We start from the raw sequence: 17214 nt of genomic DNA on the forward strand, positions 1-17214 counted from the left end.
AGATAACTGACAAGATAGGGTTGCTGGATTTAGCAAATACGGTATTGGGACATAACTATACTAAGAAATAATTCACCGTTTATCTGAAACTCAAATTTAACTGCGCATCCTGTGTTTTATCTGACATATCGAAGCTAAGAAAGACAATGTTATCCCGATATTCCTGGCTGTGTAAGAAAAACACTCGAAAACCACCCGGGTTGGAGGGCGGGGGGGAAGCAGTTACGCTAAAGTGGCAGAATCTTCACAGAGAAGCTATTTCCGGTCTCCGCCTGGGAGGGAGAGAGGGAGGGGGAGAAGGATTAAGGTAGCGAGTTCCGACCGCCAGCGTCCCACAATCCTCTTCTTCGGTTCCTCTTTCCTCGCTCAAGATGGCGCTGCTCGCGATACATTCCTGGCGCTGGGCAGCTGCGGCGGCTGCTTTCGAAAAGCGCCGGCACGCGGAGATTCTGTTTCGGCCTCTAGTCTCTTTCCGGGGCCCAGGTCCGCAGTGGAGGTCACGTCAGCTCCGCGGCTCGGGAACTGCTGGAATCTCTCAGGTGAGATGCCCTTCACTTGGAATGTGTAGGCTGAAGGACAAGGGGACCTATAGGGAAAAAATTGCTCTTGTATCTTTGAGTCAGAAACTGCAAAGAAGAAAGGTTTTCAGGGCTAGCTTGGAGCAGTATTAGTGAAGGAAATTAGGGTTAGAAATTTGAGGAGAGGGTGAAGAAAATCTTTAGGGTACAGTAAGTGGGAACGGGACGTAAGGTTTCAGGCAGAGGGCACCTGGAGCACTGGTGACGCTCATAATTTCCAGTTTTTCCTCTGAATTAAAGAGGTAGGGTAGACACCACCATAGTCTTCCCTAGTGCCTCAGACGGTAGAGTCTGCCTGCAATGCGGGAGACCAGGCTTTAATTCCTGGGTGGGGAAGATACTCTGGAGAAGTGAAATAGCTACCCACTCCAGTATTCTTGCCTGGACAATCCCACGGATGGAGGAGCCTGGCGGGCCCCTATCCATGTGGTCGCAAAGAGTCGGACACGACTGAGCACACACTCAGACACCATTCCCAGACAGCTTACTTTTCTAAATGCAAGGAAAACTGGGCTACTTCCCAAAGTTAGTAATAAGAGTTTGGGGCCAATTTGCCAATGGTTGAGATTTTACTCACCGGGAAGTAGCAATTTGGAGGGCGCTGGAAGATTACAAGTGAAGTGAAGTGAAGTCGCTCAGTCGTGTCTGACTCTTTGCAACCCCGTGGACTGTAGCCTACCAGGCTCCTCCGTCTATGGGGTTCTCCAGGCAAGAATACTGGAGTGGGTTGCCATTCAGCTACCTATAAACCAGCGGCAAATTGAGTTAGCTCCAGTTAGCTCCCTTGCTGACAGTGCTTCTTGATAGGCTCAAACGGTAATTATCTCTGTCTCCAAAACATAGACCGCCCTAAATTTATATGTAAACATCTTTATCCTTTGATCTGAAAATAGTGTTCCTGTGTGTACACAGGTCATTTTGGAAGCCATAATCGTATCTTTAACAAATGAATGTAGCTGTGGCTACAGTGCATCTTAATATTTGTATTCATTATCTCTCATTTTAGAATAGTTATTTAAATTGTTATTTGTATAATGCTTGTACTTCAGTGTATCTTTTTATTGCCTATAATTGACAAAAAGCTTAAATGGCACCCCTTATTCATCTGAATCATTAAAATGTTGTCAGCTTTATATGATGAACAACCTCTTAAGTTTTTATTCTTTGTCAATAAATATTTAAAGCAATTATAATACAGTAGAGCAATGATGGGGAAGGTATAAAGTACTGTAAGAATATACATGAGAGGCATCAAAACTAATCTTGAGGTGGAGAACATTGCCTTGAGTAACTGAAGTATTGAATACAAGATCTGAAAAATTAGAAGTTAGTTAAAGAGGGAATAGCATGTGCAAAGGCCCACAGGTAAGACAGAGCATGAACCTTTTGTAGAACTGCTTATAGTTTAGACTAGTGAGGAATTCATGACAGGAGATGGCAGATTGGGCTAGAGCAGCAAATCAGATCCTTTTATTAAAGTTTTTTTTAAAGCATTTTGTAGTTGAAATTTGTAACATGTGATCTCTTGGGAACCAGTCTTGTTTTCTAGTCCCCTAATAAGCCAGATGAAGTTAAGATAAAATTTGTAGGACTTTCAGGCTCCAAGAATGAGGGGGAAGGAGAAGTCATTAAGAGTTTCAGAGGAAGTAATGGCAATAAAAAAGTTAGCTTTCTCTTTACATGAACACTATCCCCACAATTTCCTCCACTCTCCTCTACATCCTGCCATTTCCTTTGGTTACCATTTCTGAAGTGTAAAAAGCAAGGAAAAGATGTTACCTTTGTTTTCTACTTCTTAAAGGCATGGAACTCTTGTCTCTTTTTTTTGAAAATGTGGGTTTAACAGGGAGATGAATGATTATAAGGCTTTTAAAGTGGACCCTGATAGAACCTGAGGCAAATTTTCGGATTAATTAGTTACTTGTGGTTAAGATTACAAAATAAACACTGAGTGCATAATTTTAGAACAAATCATTAGTATGTATAGTGTATTTTAGAGCTGAAAGGAACCTTAGTGCTGTGTTATGAAATCATATTAGTGGTTGGATCAGCACTGTTTTTAAATGAAATTTAGTAGAATAGGAAAGAAAATAGCAATGCTTTATATGTATTTAGGGAAGTATTGTTTTATGAGTGTATGTGTGTCATTCCTGGGGCTTAGTAGGTGGTGCTAGTGGTAAAGAACCCATCTGCCAGTGCAGAAGACTTGAGAGATGCGGGTTTGATCCTTGTGTGGGGAAGATCCCCTGGAGGAGTTCATGGCAACCCACTCCAGTGTTCTTGCCTGGAGAATCCCGTAGACAGAGGAACCTGGCAGGCTACGGTCCATAGGGTCTCAAAGCTTCGGACATGACTGAAGTGACTTAGCACGCATGCATGCATGATCTCATAGCTTTGTCCATTCATCCATCGATGAACACTTAGGTTGTTTCCATGTCTTGGTTATTGTAAGTGATGCTACTGTGAACATGGGGGTGCAGATAGTTTTAGAGCTAGTGTTTACATTTCCTTTGTATATATTCCCAGAAATGGAATTGCTAGATCATATGGGAGTTCTTTTTTTTTTTAAGCCGAGCCATACAAATACATAAATATTCCCACCTGTATGTGGTTACAGTGATGTATTGGGAAACGTGTTTTTCACACAGGATTATGCCCTAGAGCTGTGCTGTATAGTGTGGTAGTTGCTAGCTTCATGTGGCTGTTTAAATTAAAAATCTAATTCCTCTGTTGCGTTAGTTACATTTTAAAGGCTGAATAGCCATATAGATATGGAACGTTTCCATTATTGTAGAAATTTCTATTGAATGGTACTACTTTAGAAAAGATCATATCCAGGCCTTCTAATTTTGCAGATGAGGAGACTAAGTTCTAGTATAGATAAATGACAGCCATTAAGGCCTTTCATTTGTTTATTGCCTTTTGTGTGTTAGATATTTACATAAGGGTAATTAAGACTGTGACAGACACTAATCACACAGTGAAAGTGTGTTGAATTATAAAGATACTTATCTAATAATTGTTGTTTAGTCACTGAGTTGTGTCCAACTCTTTCAGTCCCATGGACTGTAGCCCACAAAGCTCCTCTGTCCATGGAATTCTCCAGGCAAGAATACTGGAGTGGGTTGCTGTTTCCTTTACCAGGGGATCTTTCTGACCCAGGGATCAAACCTGCATCTCCTGCTTGGCAGGCACTGAGCCACCTGGGAAACCCATTATCTAATAATTATACTAGACGGTTGTCTAGTCTATAATTCATAGAGGGAAATGCTTAAAAGTTTTTTCTTAAAATGGGAAGATTTCATATGAAAAGACCTAAATTATAATGATTATTATACACTTGCCTCTCTACTATACTAATGAGTATTAAAGAACTTAAGAATTTTGAATGATAGAATTTTATATTTATTTCATTAATATTGATATGTTAGAAATTGAAGCATCATATACTTAATCCATAGTGCCTTTTTTTCTGTTTAACGAGTCCTTGACTCTCGATCCTGACACTGATACTTTCATTTTTTAAAAATAATTTTTTATTGAAGTATAGTTGATTTACAATGTTGTGTTAGTTTCTGCTGTACAACAAAGTGAATCAGTTATACATATACATATATCTATTATTTTTTAGATTCTATTCCCATATAGGTCATTACAATATTGAGTAGAGTTCCCTGTACTATAAAATAGGTTATTAGTTTTTTATTTTATTTTTTAAAGCTTTTTATTTTATATTGAAGTATAGCTGATTAACAATGTTGTGATAGTTTCAAGTGGACAGCAAAGGGATTCAGCCATACATATATGTATCCATTCTTCCCCAAATTCCCTTCCTATCCGGTCTGCCATATAACACTGAGCAGAGTTCCCTGTGCTATACAGTAGGTCCTTGTTGGTTATCCATTTTAAATATAGCAGTTTGTACATGTCAGTCCCAGTCTCCCAGTTTATGCCCACCTCCTTCTCCCCTAGTAACCATAAGTTTGCTTTCTACATCTGTGACTCTTTTTTCCTTTTCATAAATAGGTTCATTTGTACCATTTTTTTTTTTGGATTCCACATATAAACAGTATCACATGATATTTGTCTTTCTCTGACTTCCTACACTCAGTATGACAGTGTCTAGGTCTATCCATGTTGCTGCAAATGGCGTTATTTTGTTCTTTTTTATGGATGAATAACAGTCCCTTGTATATATGTACCACATCTTCTTTATTCATTCCTTTGTTCATGGACCTTTAGGTTGCTTCCATGTCCTGGCTATTGTAAATAGTGCTGTAATGAATATTGGGGTACATGTATCTTTTTGAATTATGTTTTTTCCTGAATATTTGCCCAGGAGCAGGATTGAAGGGTCATATAGTAGCTCTATTTTTAGTTAAGGAACCTCCATACTGTTTGCCACAGCAGCTGTAACAATTTACATTCCCAGTTAATTTAATTAATTTTAATTAATTAATTTTAATTTTTGGTGAGCTGGGTCTTTGTTGCTGCGTGCAGGCTTTCTCTAGTTGTGGTGAGTGGGGGCTACTCTTTGTTGTAATGGCTTTTCCCTGCAGTGGCTTCTCTTGCTGCAGAGCACAGACTCTTTGTGCAAGGGCTTCAGTAGTTGTGGCATGTGGACTCAGTAGTCATGGCTCGTGGACCCCAGAGCATACAGGCTTCAGTATTTGTGGTGCGGGCTTGCAGGCTCTAGAGCGTGGGCTCAGTAGTTGTGGTACATGGAGTTGGTTGCTCCACCGCATGTGGAATCTTCCCAGGCGAGGGATTGAACTCGGGTCTCCTGCATTGGCAGGCAGACTCCCATCCACTGTACCACAAGGGAAGCCCTCTCCAGCATTTATTGTTTGTAGATCTTTTGATGATGGCCATTCTGACTGATGTGAGGTGATACCTCATTGTAGTTTTGATTCTCATTTCTCTAATAATTAGTGATGTTGAACATTTTTTCATATGCCTCTTGGCCATCTGTATGTCTTCTTTGGAGAAATGTCTATTTAGGTCTTCCACCCATATTTGCATTTTTTTCTATTGAGCTGCATGAGCTGTTTATATATTTTGGAGATTAATTCCTTGTCTGTCACATCCCATTCTGTGAGTTGTCCTTTTGTTTTGTTCATGGTTTCTGTTCCTGTGCAAAAAGCTTTTAACTAGGTCCCGTTTGGTGGCTCTGATTGTAAAGCGTCTGCATGCAACGTGGGAGACCCAGGTTTGATCCCTGGGTTGGGAAGATCCCCTGGAGAAGGAAATGGCAATCCACTCCAGTATTCTTGCCTGGAGAATTCCGTGGATTGAGGAGCCTGGTAAGCTACAGTCCACGGGTTCACAAAGAGTCTGACACGACTGAGCGACTTTGCTTCGCTTCATTTGTTAATTTTTGTTTTTATTTTCATTACTCTAGGAAGTGTATCAAAAAAGATCTTGCTGTGATTTATGTCAGAGTGTTCTGGCTATCCTGTCCTCTAATATAAGAGTTTTACAGTGTCTGGCCTTACATTTAGGTATTTAATCCATTTTGAGTTTATTATTATTTATTTGAGTTTATTTATTAAGAAAAAGTTTTTTCTTAAAATGGAAAGATTTTATATGATAAGACCTAAATTATAATGATTATTATACAGTTGCCTCTCTGTTACACTAATTCATATTAAAAAGACTTACAAGTTTTGAATGACAGAATTTTGGATTTATTTCATTAATATTGATATGGTAGAAACTGAGGCATCATATATGTAATCCATAATGCTTTTTTAATATATGTTTAATGAGTTCTTAACTCTTGATCCTGACACTGATAATGTACTTTCTTCATTTTTAAAAACATCTTTATTGGGATTAGTTCACATATCTAAAAGTCACCCACTTAAAGTGTACAGTTCAATGGATTTATTATATTCAATGGGTTTTAGTATATTCAGCAATACATACCACCATCACCATAGTCAGTTTTACATTTTCATTACCTCAGAAAGAAACCTTTTGGCTATCACCGTCATTCCCCCTTCCCCACCAGACTTACACAACCATTAATCTATCTTCAGTCTCTATAGATTTGTCCGTTCTGGACATTTCACATAAATGGAATCATTTAATATTTGGTCTTGAGACTGGCTTCTTAGCATTGTTTTCAAGATTCATCTGTGTATGGCATGCATTAAATACTTCGTTTCTTTTTATAGCTGAATAATATTTGATGATATGGATGTAAGATTATTCATTCGTCAGTTGATAGTCATTCAGGTTGTTTCCATCTTTTGTCTGTAATGAATAATGGTGCTTAACATTCATGTACAAGTTTTTTTTTTATTTAACTATTTTTTATTGAATATAATTGGCATACAACATTATGCTGGTTTAAGGTGTATAACATAATGATTTGACATTTGCATACCTTATAAAATGAGCACCATGATAAATCTAGTAACAGTCTGCCCACATAAAACAAGTTTTATATGGACATAACATTTTCATTTCTCTTGGGTGTATACATAAGAGTAGAATTGTTGGGTCATATGGTAATTCTATGTTTAATTCTTTATGAAACTGCCAAACTGGTTTTCAGAGTGACTACAGCATTTTACATTACTGTCAGAAGTGTCTGAGGGTACCAGTTTTTCTATATCCTAGCTGTTAGTTGTTATCTGATTTTTTTAGTCTAGCTGTTTTGGTGGGTGTGAAGTCATGTCTCCTTGTGGTATTGATTTGTATTTTTTTTGGTAACTAAAGATGTTGAGCAACTATCCATGTGCTTATTGGCCATTTGCATTCTCCATCTTCTTTGGAGAAATGTCAATTCAGGTCCTTTACCCAATGTTTAATTGGATTATTGTTCTGTTTATTATTGAGATATGAGAGTCCTTATTCTAGATTCAAGTCCCTTATCAGATATATGATTATAAATTTATAATTTATATTATAATTATATAATTATAAAATTATAAATATTTTCTCTCATTGTGTGGATTGTCTTTTTTGTCCTTGATGGTGTCCTTTGAAGCACAGACGTTTTTCATTTTGTTGAAGTCAAATTTATCTATTTTTTTCTTTTATTGGTCATACTTTTGGTGTTATAGCTAAAAATCCATTGCCAAATCTGAGGTAATGAAGATTTATCCTATGTTTTCTTCTAAGAATTTTATAACAATTCTAGTGAGTTATAGAAACATTACTTTTGCATAGTTCTGGTTTCTTCCCCCACTTTGTTGCTTTACTTCTCTATATATTACATCTATAAATGTTACAGTCCTAACAATATATTGTCATAATTATGACTTGATATAATTTTATGACTTTTAAAGAAGTTGATATAAGAAAGGAGGGTAAATAAATATTTATGGCTTTTGTTACTTTAAGCTTCATATTTATCATTTCTTGTTCCTTTCATTTGTTCTGTAGTGTTTGAGTTACCATTAGGATTCATTCCTTAGCCCAATACAGCTGTGCTGCCACCCATTTCCTTTATGCTGTTATTGGCAAGTGTATTGCATCTCTCTATGTTATAGGCTCAACCAAACATTATATAAATATTTTTATATGATTGCTTTTTAAATCAGTACAAAGAAGAAAATAGAAAAAAATGTACATTTATATAGTGTAATGATACAATGAGCCATGCCATGTAGGGCCACCCAAGATGGACGGGTCATGGTGGAGAGTTCTGACAAAATGTGGCCCACTGGAGAAGGGAATGGCAAACCACTTCAGTATTCTTGCCTTGAGAACCCCATGAACACTGTGAAAAGGCAAAAAGATAGGACACTGAAAGATGAACTCCCCAGGTCAGTAAGTGCCCAATATACTACTGGAGATCAGTGGAGAAATAACTCTAGAAAGAATGAAGAGATGAAGCCAAAGCAAAAACAATACCCAGTTGTGGATGTGACTGGTGATGAAAGCAAGGTCCGATGCTGCAAGGAGCAGTATTGCATAGGAAACTGGAACGTTAGGTCCGTGAATCAAGGCAAATTGGAAGTGGTCACACAGGAGATGGCAAGAGTGAACAATGACATTTTAGGAATCAGCGAACTAAAATGGACTGGAATGGGTGAGTTTAACTCAGATGACCACTATATCGACTACAGTGGGCAAGAATCCCTTAGAAGAAATGGAGTAGCCATCATAGTCAACAAAGAGTTCAAAATGCAGTACTTGGCCTCAGTCTCCAAAACGACAGAACGATCTCTGTTTGTTTCCAAGGCAAACCATGCAGTATCATGGTTATCCAAGTCTGTGCCCCGACCAGTAATGCTGAAGAAGCTGAAGTTGAATGCTTCTATGAAGACCTACAAGATTTTCTAGAACTAACACCAAAAAAAGATGTCCTTTTCATTATAGGACCTGGAATGCAAAAGTAGGAAGTCAAGAAACACCTGGAGTAACAGGCAAATTTGGCCTTGGAGTACAGAATGAAGCAGGGCAAAGGCTAATAGAGTCTTGCCAAGAGAAAGCACTGGTCATAGCAAACACCCTCTTCCAATAACACAAGACAAGACTCTACACACGGACATCACCAGATGTTCAACACCGAAATCAGACTGATTATATTGTTTGCAGCCAAAGATGGAGAAGCTTTATACAGTCAGCAAAACCAAGAATGGGAGCTGACTGTTGCTCAGATCATGAACTCCTTATTGCCAAATTCAGACTTAAATTGAAGAAAGTGTAGAAAACCACTAGACCATTCAGGTATGACCTAAATCAAATCCCTTATGACTATACAGTGGAAGTGAGAAATAGATTTAAGGGACTAGATCTGATAGAGTGCCTGATGAACTATGGATGGAGGTTCGTGACATTGGACAGGAGACAGGGAGCAAGACCATCCTCATGGAAAAGAAATGCAAAAAAGCAAAATGGCTGCCTGAGGAGGCCTTAAAAATAGCTGTGAAAAGTAAAGGAGAAAAGGAAAGATATACCCATTTGAATGCAGAGTTCCAAAGAATAGCAAGGAAATACAAAAAAGCCTTCCTCAGTGATCAGTGCAAAGAAATAGAGGAAAACAATAGAATGGGAAAGACTGGAGATCTCTTCAAGAAAATTGGAGATACCAAGAGAACATTTCATGCAAAGATGGGCTCAATAAAGGACAGAAATGGTATGGACCTAACAGAAGCAGAAGATATTAAGAAGAGGTGACAAGAATACACAGAAGAACTGTACAAAAAAGATCTTAAAGACCCAGATAATCACAATGGTGTGATCACTCACCTAGAGCCAGACATCCTGGAATGTGAAGTCAAGTGGGCCTTAGAAAGCAGCACTACGAGCAAAGCTAGTGGAGGTGATGGAATTCCAATTGCGCTATTTCAAATCCTAAAAGATGATGCTATCAAAGTGCTGCGCTCAATATATCAGCATATTTGGAAAACTCAGCAGTGGCCACAGGACTAGTAAAGTAATCCTCAAAATTCTGCAAGCCAGGCTTCAACAATACATGGACCATGAACTTCCAGATGTTCAAGCTGTATTTAGAAAAGGCAGAGGAAACAGAGATCAAATTGCCAGCATCCTCTGGATCATTGAAAAAGCAAGAAAGTTCCAGAAAAACATCTATTTCTGCTTTATTGACTGTGCCAAAGCCTTTGACTGTGTGGATCACAACAAACTGTGGAAAATTCTGAAAAAGATGTGAATACCAGACCACCTGACCTGCCTCTTGAGAAACCTGTATGCAGGTCAGGAAGCAACAGTTAGAACTGGACATGGAATAACAGACTGATTCCGAATAGGAAATGGAGTACATCAAGGCTGTATGTTGTCACACCCTGTTTATTTAACTTATATGCGTAGTACATCATAAGAAACACTGGGCTGGATTAAGCAGAAGCTGGAATCAAGATTGCCAGGAGAAATATCAATAACCTCAGCTATGCAGATGACACCACCCTTATGGCAGAAAGTGAAGAGGAACTAAAAAGCCTCTTGATGAAGGTGAAAGAGGAGAGTGAAAAAGTTGGCTTAAAGCTCAGCATTCATAAAACTAAGATCATGGCATCAGATCCCATCACTTCTTGGCAAATAGATGGGGAAACAGTGGCTGACTTTATTTTGGGGGGCTCCAAAATCACTGCAAATGGTGACTGCAGCCGTGAAATTAAAAGACACTTACTCCTTGGAAGGAAAGTTGTGACCAACCTACACAGCATATTAAACAGCAGAGACATTACTTTGCCAACAAAGGTCCGTGTAGTCAAGGCTATGGTTTTTCCAGTAGTCATGTATGGATGTGAGAGTTGGACTATAAAGAAAGCTGAGTGCAGAAAAATTGATGCTTTTGAGCTGTGGTTTTGGAGAAGACTCTTGAGAGTCCCTTAGACTGAGATGAGATCCAATCAGTCCATCCTAAAGGAGATCAGTCCTGGGTATTCATTGGAAGGACTAATATTGAGGCTTAAACTCCAATACTTTGGCCACCTGATGAAAAGAACTGGCTCGTTTGAAAAGACCCTGCGATTCTGGGAAAGATTGAAGGCGGGAGGAGAAGGGGATGACAGAGGATGAGATGGTTGGATGGCATCACCGACTCAATGGACATGAGTTTGAGTAAACTGTGCGAGTTGCTGATGTACAGGGAGGCTTGGCATGCTGCAGTTCATGGGGTCACAAAGAGTCGGACTCAACTGAGTGACTGTACTGAACTGAACTTTCAAGATTTTCCCTTTTTTTTTGACTTTCATTATTTTTACTGTAATGTGTCCATGGATCTCTTTGCAGGTTTCTGTTGACTAAAAAAGATGCTCTTGTGAGAGTTGCCAGTTAAGTTTTATTTGGGGCAAAATGAGGACTGCAGACGGGGAGTCAGCACCTCAGATAGCTCTGAGAGACTTCTCCAATGAGGCAGAGAGGGAAGGTAAATATGTAACATTTTGCAGAAGGGGGAGTTCAGTGTAGTCAAGCACTCATTTTGCAAAAAGTTTTCTGCTAGTCACAAGGAACTGGTGTCTTCATGAAGGGATTTAGTGCTTTTCTAGATATGAGGAGATGCAAAGATTGGCGTCTTGAAACCAGTTCCTGAAAATATCTATCTATAGAGACTTATTCCACCAGTTTTCCTGGAGGATAGAGTGCCTCACTCTCCACCCTGAATTCCCTTCAGGGAGTGTCAAAGGTCAGCAGCTACAACAGCACAGGCAGATGGCAAATATCCTTCTTTTTGTTCAGTTGATGGTGAATGCTCTTGGCAAGTGCCAATTTGTAGTTGACTGGCAAATGCTAATTTGTAGTTGATAAGGCCTCCTCATGGTAATAAATTTGACCATACTTTGGAAGGCATTTCATGACCATTTTGTCCCACATTGCTAGCAAGGCTCATTCCTAGTTCTCGAGAAGATTTTGCTGATAGGTCACTCAAGTGCTATTACTTGACTAGGTTTTAATAGTCAAAGATCTCTGGAAACCTGTCTTCTAGTTATGGTTCAGGAAAATATTCCCTCTCATTACATCCTCCCATATCTAAAGTTACACTGATAGAATCATTGATTGCATATTGGTCTAAACATTTGATGGACTGCTTCAAGTCTAGTCATCATCATTTTTGTTGGAGGCTCAATCATACTCTTAGTAATACAAGAATCAGTATATATATTATCTTGTAAAACAGGCAAGATACAAATTAATTAATAACATTAGTGGAATTATAAGTAAATGTTTCAGTCATGAGCCTCCCATACCAAACCAGTTTTTTTAAAAGATGATCAAGACTAGGGAATGGGTCACTCAAGGCAGAAATCTGATTTTTCGTGTGGTTCATCAAATGGGTTACATTAGAGAATTCATCAGGTATGAAAACACAGCATTCAGTTTGAATTATGGCACAGGTGCCTCCCTAAGATGCTGTAAGGATGTCAAGGGCCATATAGTTTTGTAGCATTGCCTTCCTTATCATAGAGACCTCAGAGTTCAGTAGGCTAATAGCCTGGTTACTATTATTTAAAGCTTGTTCAGTGAAAGTTGTTAAGGCTTCAATGTGGTCAGTTACATTTTCCAATCCTATTGAAGGCACAAAAAATAGCTGCTAAATGGTCATACCGGTAGAATACAGATCTCTTGACTCATCAGACTTGTGTATCAATGGTAGATTGGCTGGGGTTACCTCTAATTTGTTTTGTATATAACCTTGAGTTCAGGGGAATCCCAGACTATACCTTCCTATCTATCCCAGTAGAAGCCAAGGCCATAAATTAGTACCACAATCCACCAAGTTCCATTAGATGCAATTCAGTGAATCCCTGATCACCTGACCTTGTCAGTTCTGTACCAATCACTGACTCTAAGGTAATAAGGCAACAGCCTTGTTTCATAATGTTACTAACTTGATCATTCTTAGCATGATTTAATTGTTTCCAACATAGAAGAGCTTTTAAACTTAATGACCATAGCCTGGTGTTAACTATGTAGATTCATCCCATAGTTGTGAGTGTTTTCCTTTTAGTAGATGAGAGGTTACAGTTTTTGATTGAGACTTAGCTTGTTGCTCTGATTGACTTTGAGTGACCCTAAGAGAAAACTTAAATCTATGGCCAGGGTCAGAGCAGATATTATTAATTGCCCAGGTGAGAGGATGCCATCTAGTAATATCGTGAGTAGTCAGAATAGGACTGAACTGTCTTCTAAAATAAATTTCCTAGGAGCAGTCCAATCAGAGCTTTGGAGGGGGGAAATCCACCAAGGTAACCTAGAAGTACTAGACATACGTAATTGGCCATAAACCCAGTAATTGGATTGAGTTTTAAAACTAGTGTAGTCTCACGTCCAGGAGAAGGGAATGGCACCCCACTCCAGTACTCTTGCCTGGAAAATTCCATGGACGGAAGAGCCTGGTAGGCTGCAGTCCATGGGGTCACTAAGAGTCGGACACGACTGATCAACTTCACTTTCACTTTTCACTTTCATGCATTGGAGAAGGAAATGGCAACCCACTCTAGTGTTCTTGCCTGGAGAATCCCAGGGATGGGGGAGCCTGGTGGGCTGCCATCTATGGGGTCTCACAGAGTCGGACAGGACTGGAGCGACTTAGCAGCAGTAGCAGCAGCAGCAGTCTCATGTCCATGATAGAAAATATTTGATTTATAAGCAAGGTTCCAAGAAGTCAAGAAAACATTATAAATGATCATATGAATCAAGGCCGGCATTTTGGGCAAGCTCTCTCCTTCTGATGTCGTTGTCTTCTCGCCCTGGTGTGAGTGTAGCTCCTCTTCTATTCAAGTGTCATTTTAAAGTGAGTTTGAGATCGGCAGTCCTCTCTACAGTCCAGTTTTGTGTCTGGGCCCTTTTTAAGTGTGAATTATGAATGCAAGAATCAGTTTCCCTTCAGTTTCACTGTGCATGATGTAGTTAAGAGTACTTGATAAAAAGTCTTTCCATCCGGGTTAGAGACAATCCCTTAAATTATGTCATTTTATAGTCTTAGTGGCAGGTTGTGAGGCATTTGATCTTCATCCAAAGATAGATTGCTGAGATAAGCTTCAAAAGCAAACTTAAGATGTCCTTTAATAAGTCAATTAAGTTTTATATTAATATACCATAACAGCAAAGAACTATCCAGGAAATGAGTCTTAGCAGATACAGACCTCCATTAACTGGGATTTAATGTTCATTGAAACAGCTTTTCTCCCTAAAATTATCATTGTTTTTACCAGATATAACCACATTAAAACTAGTTTGTTTGTGAAATAAATCTGGGCTCAGTAAGCTTTGCCTAATGATTTTATAACCATAATTGATCACAAACTTCCTTTTTTTGCTTTGCTAAAACTTTTATCAAGTCTGTGGATACCTTATCTTTGACAAAGGAGGCAAAAATATACAATGGAGAAAAGACAATCTCTTTTAACAAGTGGTTCTGGGAAAACTGGTCAACCATATGTAAAAGAATGAAACTAGAACACTTCTAATGCCATACACAAAAACAAACTCAAAATGGATTAAAGATCTAAATGTAGGACCAGAAACTATAAAACTCTTAGAGGAAAACATAGGCAGAACACTCTCTGACATAAATCATGGCAAGATCCTCTATGACTAAATCACAGCAAGATCCTCTATGACTCCCCTCCCAGAGTAATGGAAATAAAAACAAAAATAAACAAATGGGACCTAATTAAACTTAAAAACTTTTACACAACAAAGGAAACTATAAGCAAGGTGAAAGGGTAGCCTTATAGGATGGGACAAGATAATAGCAAATGAAGCAACTGACAAAGACTTAGTATCCAGAATATTCAGGCAGCTCATGCAGCTCAGTACCAAAAAAAAAAAAAAAAAAACAAAACAAAACCAAACAGCCCAATCAAAAAGTGTGCCAAAGAAGGAAACAGACGTTTCTCCAAAAAAGACATACAGATGGCTAATAAACACATGAGAAGATGCTCAACATCACTCATTATTAGAGAAATGCAAATCAACCACAGTGATGTGTCATCTCATGCTAGTCAGAGTGGCTGCCATCAAAAAGACTAGAAATAATAAATACTGGAGAGGGTGTGGAGAAAAGGGAACCCTCTACACTGCTGGTGGGAATGCAAACTGGTACTGTCACAATGAAGTACAGTGTGGAGATTCTTTAAAAAAAACTGGAAATAGAACTGCCATACAACCAAGCAATCCCACTGCTGAGCATACATGCCAAGGAAACCAGAATTGAAAGAGACACAACGTACCCCAATGTTCATTGCAACACCGTTTACAATAGCTAGGACATGGAAGCAACCTAGATGTCCACTGGCCAACAAATGGATAAGGAAGTTGTGGTACATATACACAATAGAATATTACTCAGCTATAAAAAGAAACACATTTGAGTCTGTTCTAATGAGGTGGATGAAATGAGCCTATTATACAGAGTGAAGTCAGAAAGAGAAACACCAATACAGTATATTAACGCATATATATGGAATTAGAAAAATGGTAATGATGATCCTATATGCAAGGCAGCAAAAGAGACACAACGTAAAAACAGACTTTTGGACTCTGTGGGAGAAGGTGGGGGTGGGATGATTCAAGAGAGTAGTGTTGAAACATGTGTATTACCATATGTAAAATAGATGACCAGTGCAAGCATGAAGCAGGGCACTCAAAGCTGGTGTTTTGGGGGGATGGGGTGGGGAGGGAGATGGGAGGGGCGTTCAGGATGGGGGAACACATATGCACCCATGGCTGATTCATGTTGGTCGATGTATGGTACAAACCATCAAAATATTGTAAAGTAATTATCCTCCAATTAAAATAATTAAAAGAGTCTCAGACTGAACTTGTTTTTTTTAATCCTCTCAGGGCTAGGAAAGTCACACCAAAGGCTTATCACAGATTTTGCTTGACAGATCTAGGTGAATTCCTCCCTTCTCAAGGTCTCCAAAATTTCTTGAGCTGTTAGTGAGATAGCCTTCCTAAGTTATCTGATAAAGGTACTGGAAACCTAAGAGTTTCCAATCTCTGGAGGCATCAGGTAGAGAGAAAAGATAATGTTTCAATTTTGCTTAACAAAAATATCATCTTACCAAATTGCTGTTAAGTTATAATCAGTTTGAGGGGAAGCTTTCCTTATACCTGGAAAACACAGATTCAAACCAGTAATTTTTCAGATAGAAGCCATAAAAGTTATAAGCATATTCACCAGTTCATTCAGTCCTTTTGTTAATCTTTGTGAAGCCATCAGGTTTCCCTTGAGAATCCTTTAATGTCTTACCCTGTTCAGAAACTTGAATTTATCCAAAAGTCCTTTCTGTAAATCTTCTTGAAAAGGAAGCAGTATTTTGAAAATTGGTTAGTGCTGTGACAAAACTTTAAGATATAACTAAAATTATGACTGATAATATTTTACCAGGACATATCAGAATTTTAACTCCATATAATTTTTAGGATATCAGTAACATTTACCATCCAATATAACCTAAGATTTATTACTCATTTGACAATACTTCCCATGTAATTCAACATACCAAATGAACCTAATTGGTTTAATCTCTCTGGGATGTTTCAGGGGCCCTCTGAAACATCCCAAAATTAGCTAGAATTCATAAGTGCTTCTTTAGAATTTGATTTAGGAAGTTTTGTCAAATATCCAAAGGGTTTAGAACACTCAGTCAGATAGGATCATAGGTCATTCTGAAACAATAGCTATTCACTTAGCCAAAGTAACAATAAAGGATTGCAAAAGTAAATACAGAACAGATCATTTAAGAGGAAAAGGAATGTAAATCTATTATCAAAGGCAGTTCAACACCTGAAGAAAGCGTGTACTATTAACAGGTAGAAAAGCCAAATTCAAGTTTTTACACCAGCTTACTTTTAAATTCATTTAAAAGTAAACTTAATTTAAAAAAAGTAAACTTAATTAAATTTATTTTTTTCAGAGTTTTAAATTTTCATTTAGTTTTTAAAACAACAGAGGTCAACCACAGATGTGGACCTCCAGCAATAAAACAGGATTTCAAGTGCCAGATACTCAGCATATTAGGTGTCCTACATAAGTCACAGGATGATAGTTCTTTTTTTTTTTAGGATAATAGTTCTAAATATCTATAATGTGATCCAAAACCCTAAAAACAGCTGTCACAAAACCATCATGAATAACTTCCTCTCTGGATGTAAATTTTAAAAAATATTATTACAGTATCATAGCCCCAACTAACAACAACTG

At 38.3% G+C, this 17214-nt stretch overlaps 1 protein-coding gene across 1 annotated transcript in view; it reads left to right on the forward strand.

The window, feature by feature from the left end:
- The first annotated feature begins 319 nt into the window (after nt 1-319).
- The window catches only part of ABCB7 (ATP binding cassette subfamily B member 7), a 133793-nt gene continuing 116898 nt past the window's right edge, over nt 320-17214 (forward strand). Inside the window, exon 1 of the mRNA XM_043895839.1 lies at nt 320-539. Coding sequence (XP_043751774.1) covers nt 372-539 — 168 coding nt within the window. The 5' untranslated portion in view covers nt 320-371. The remainder of the gene's footprint in view (nt 540-17214) is intronic.

Source organism: Cervus elaphus, chromosome X (genome assembly GCF_910594005.1).
Source record: "Cervus elaphus chromosome X, mCerEla1.1, whole genome shotgun sequence".
NCBI lineage: Eukaryota > Metazoa > Chordata > Mammalia > Artiodactyla > Cervidae > Cervus > Cervus elaphus.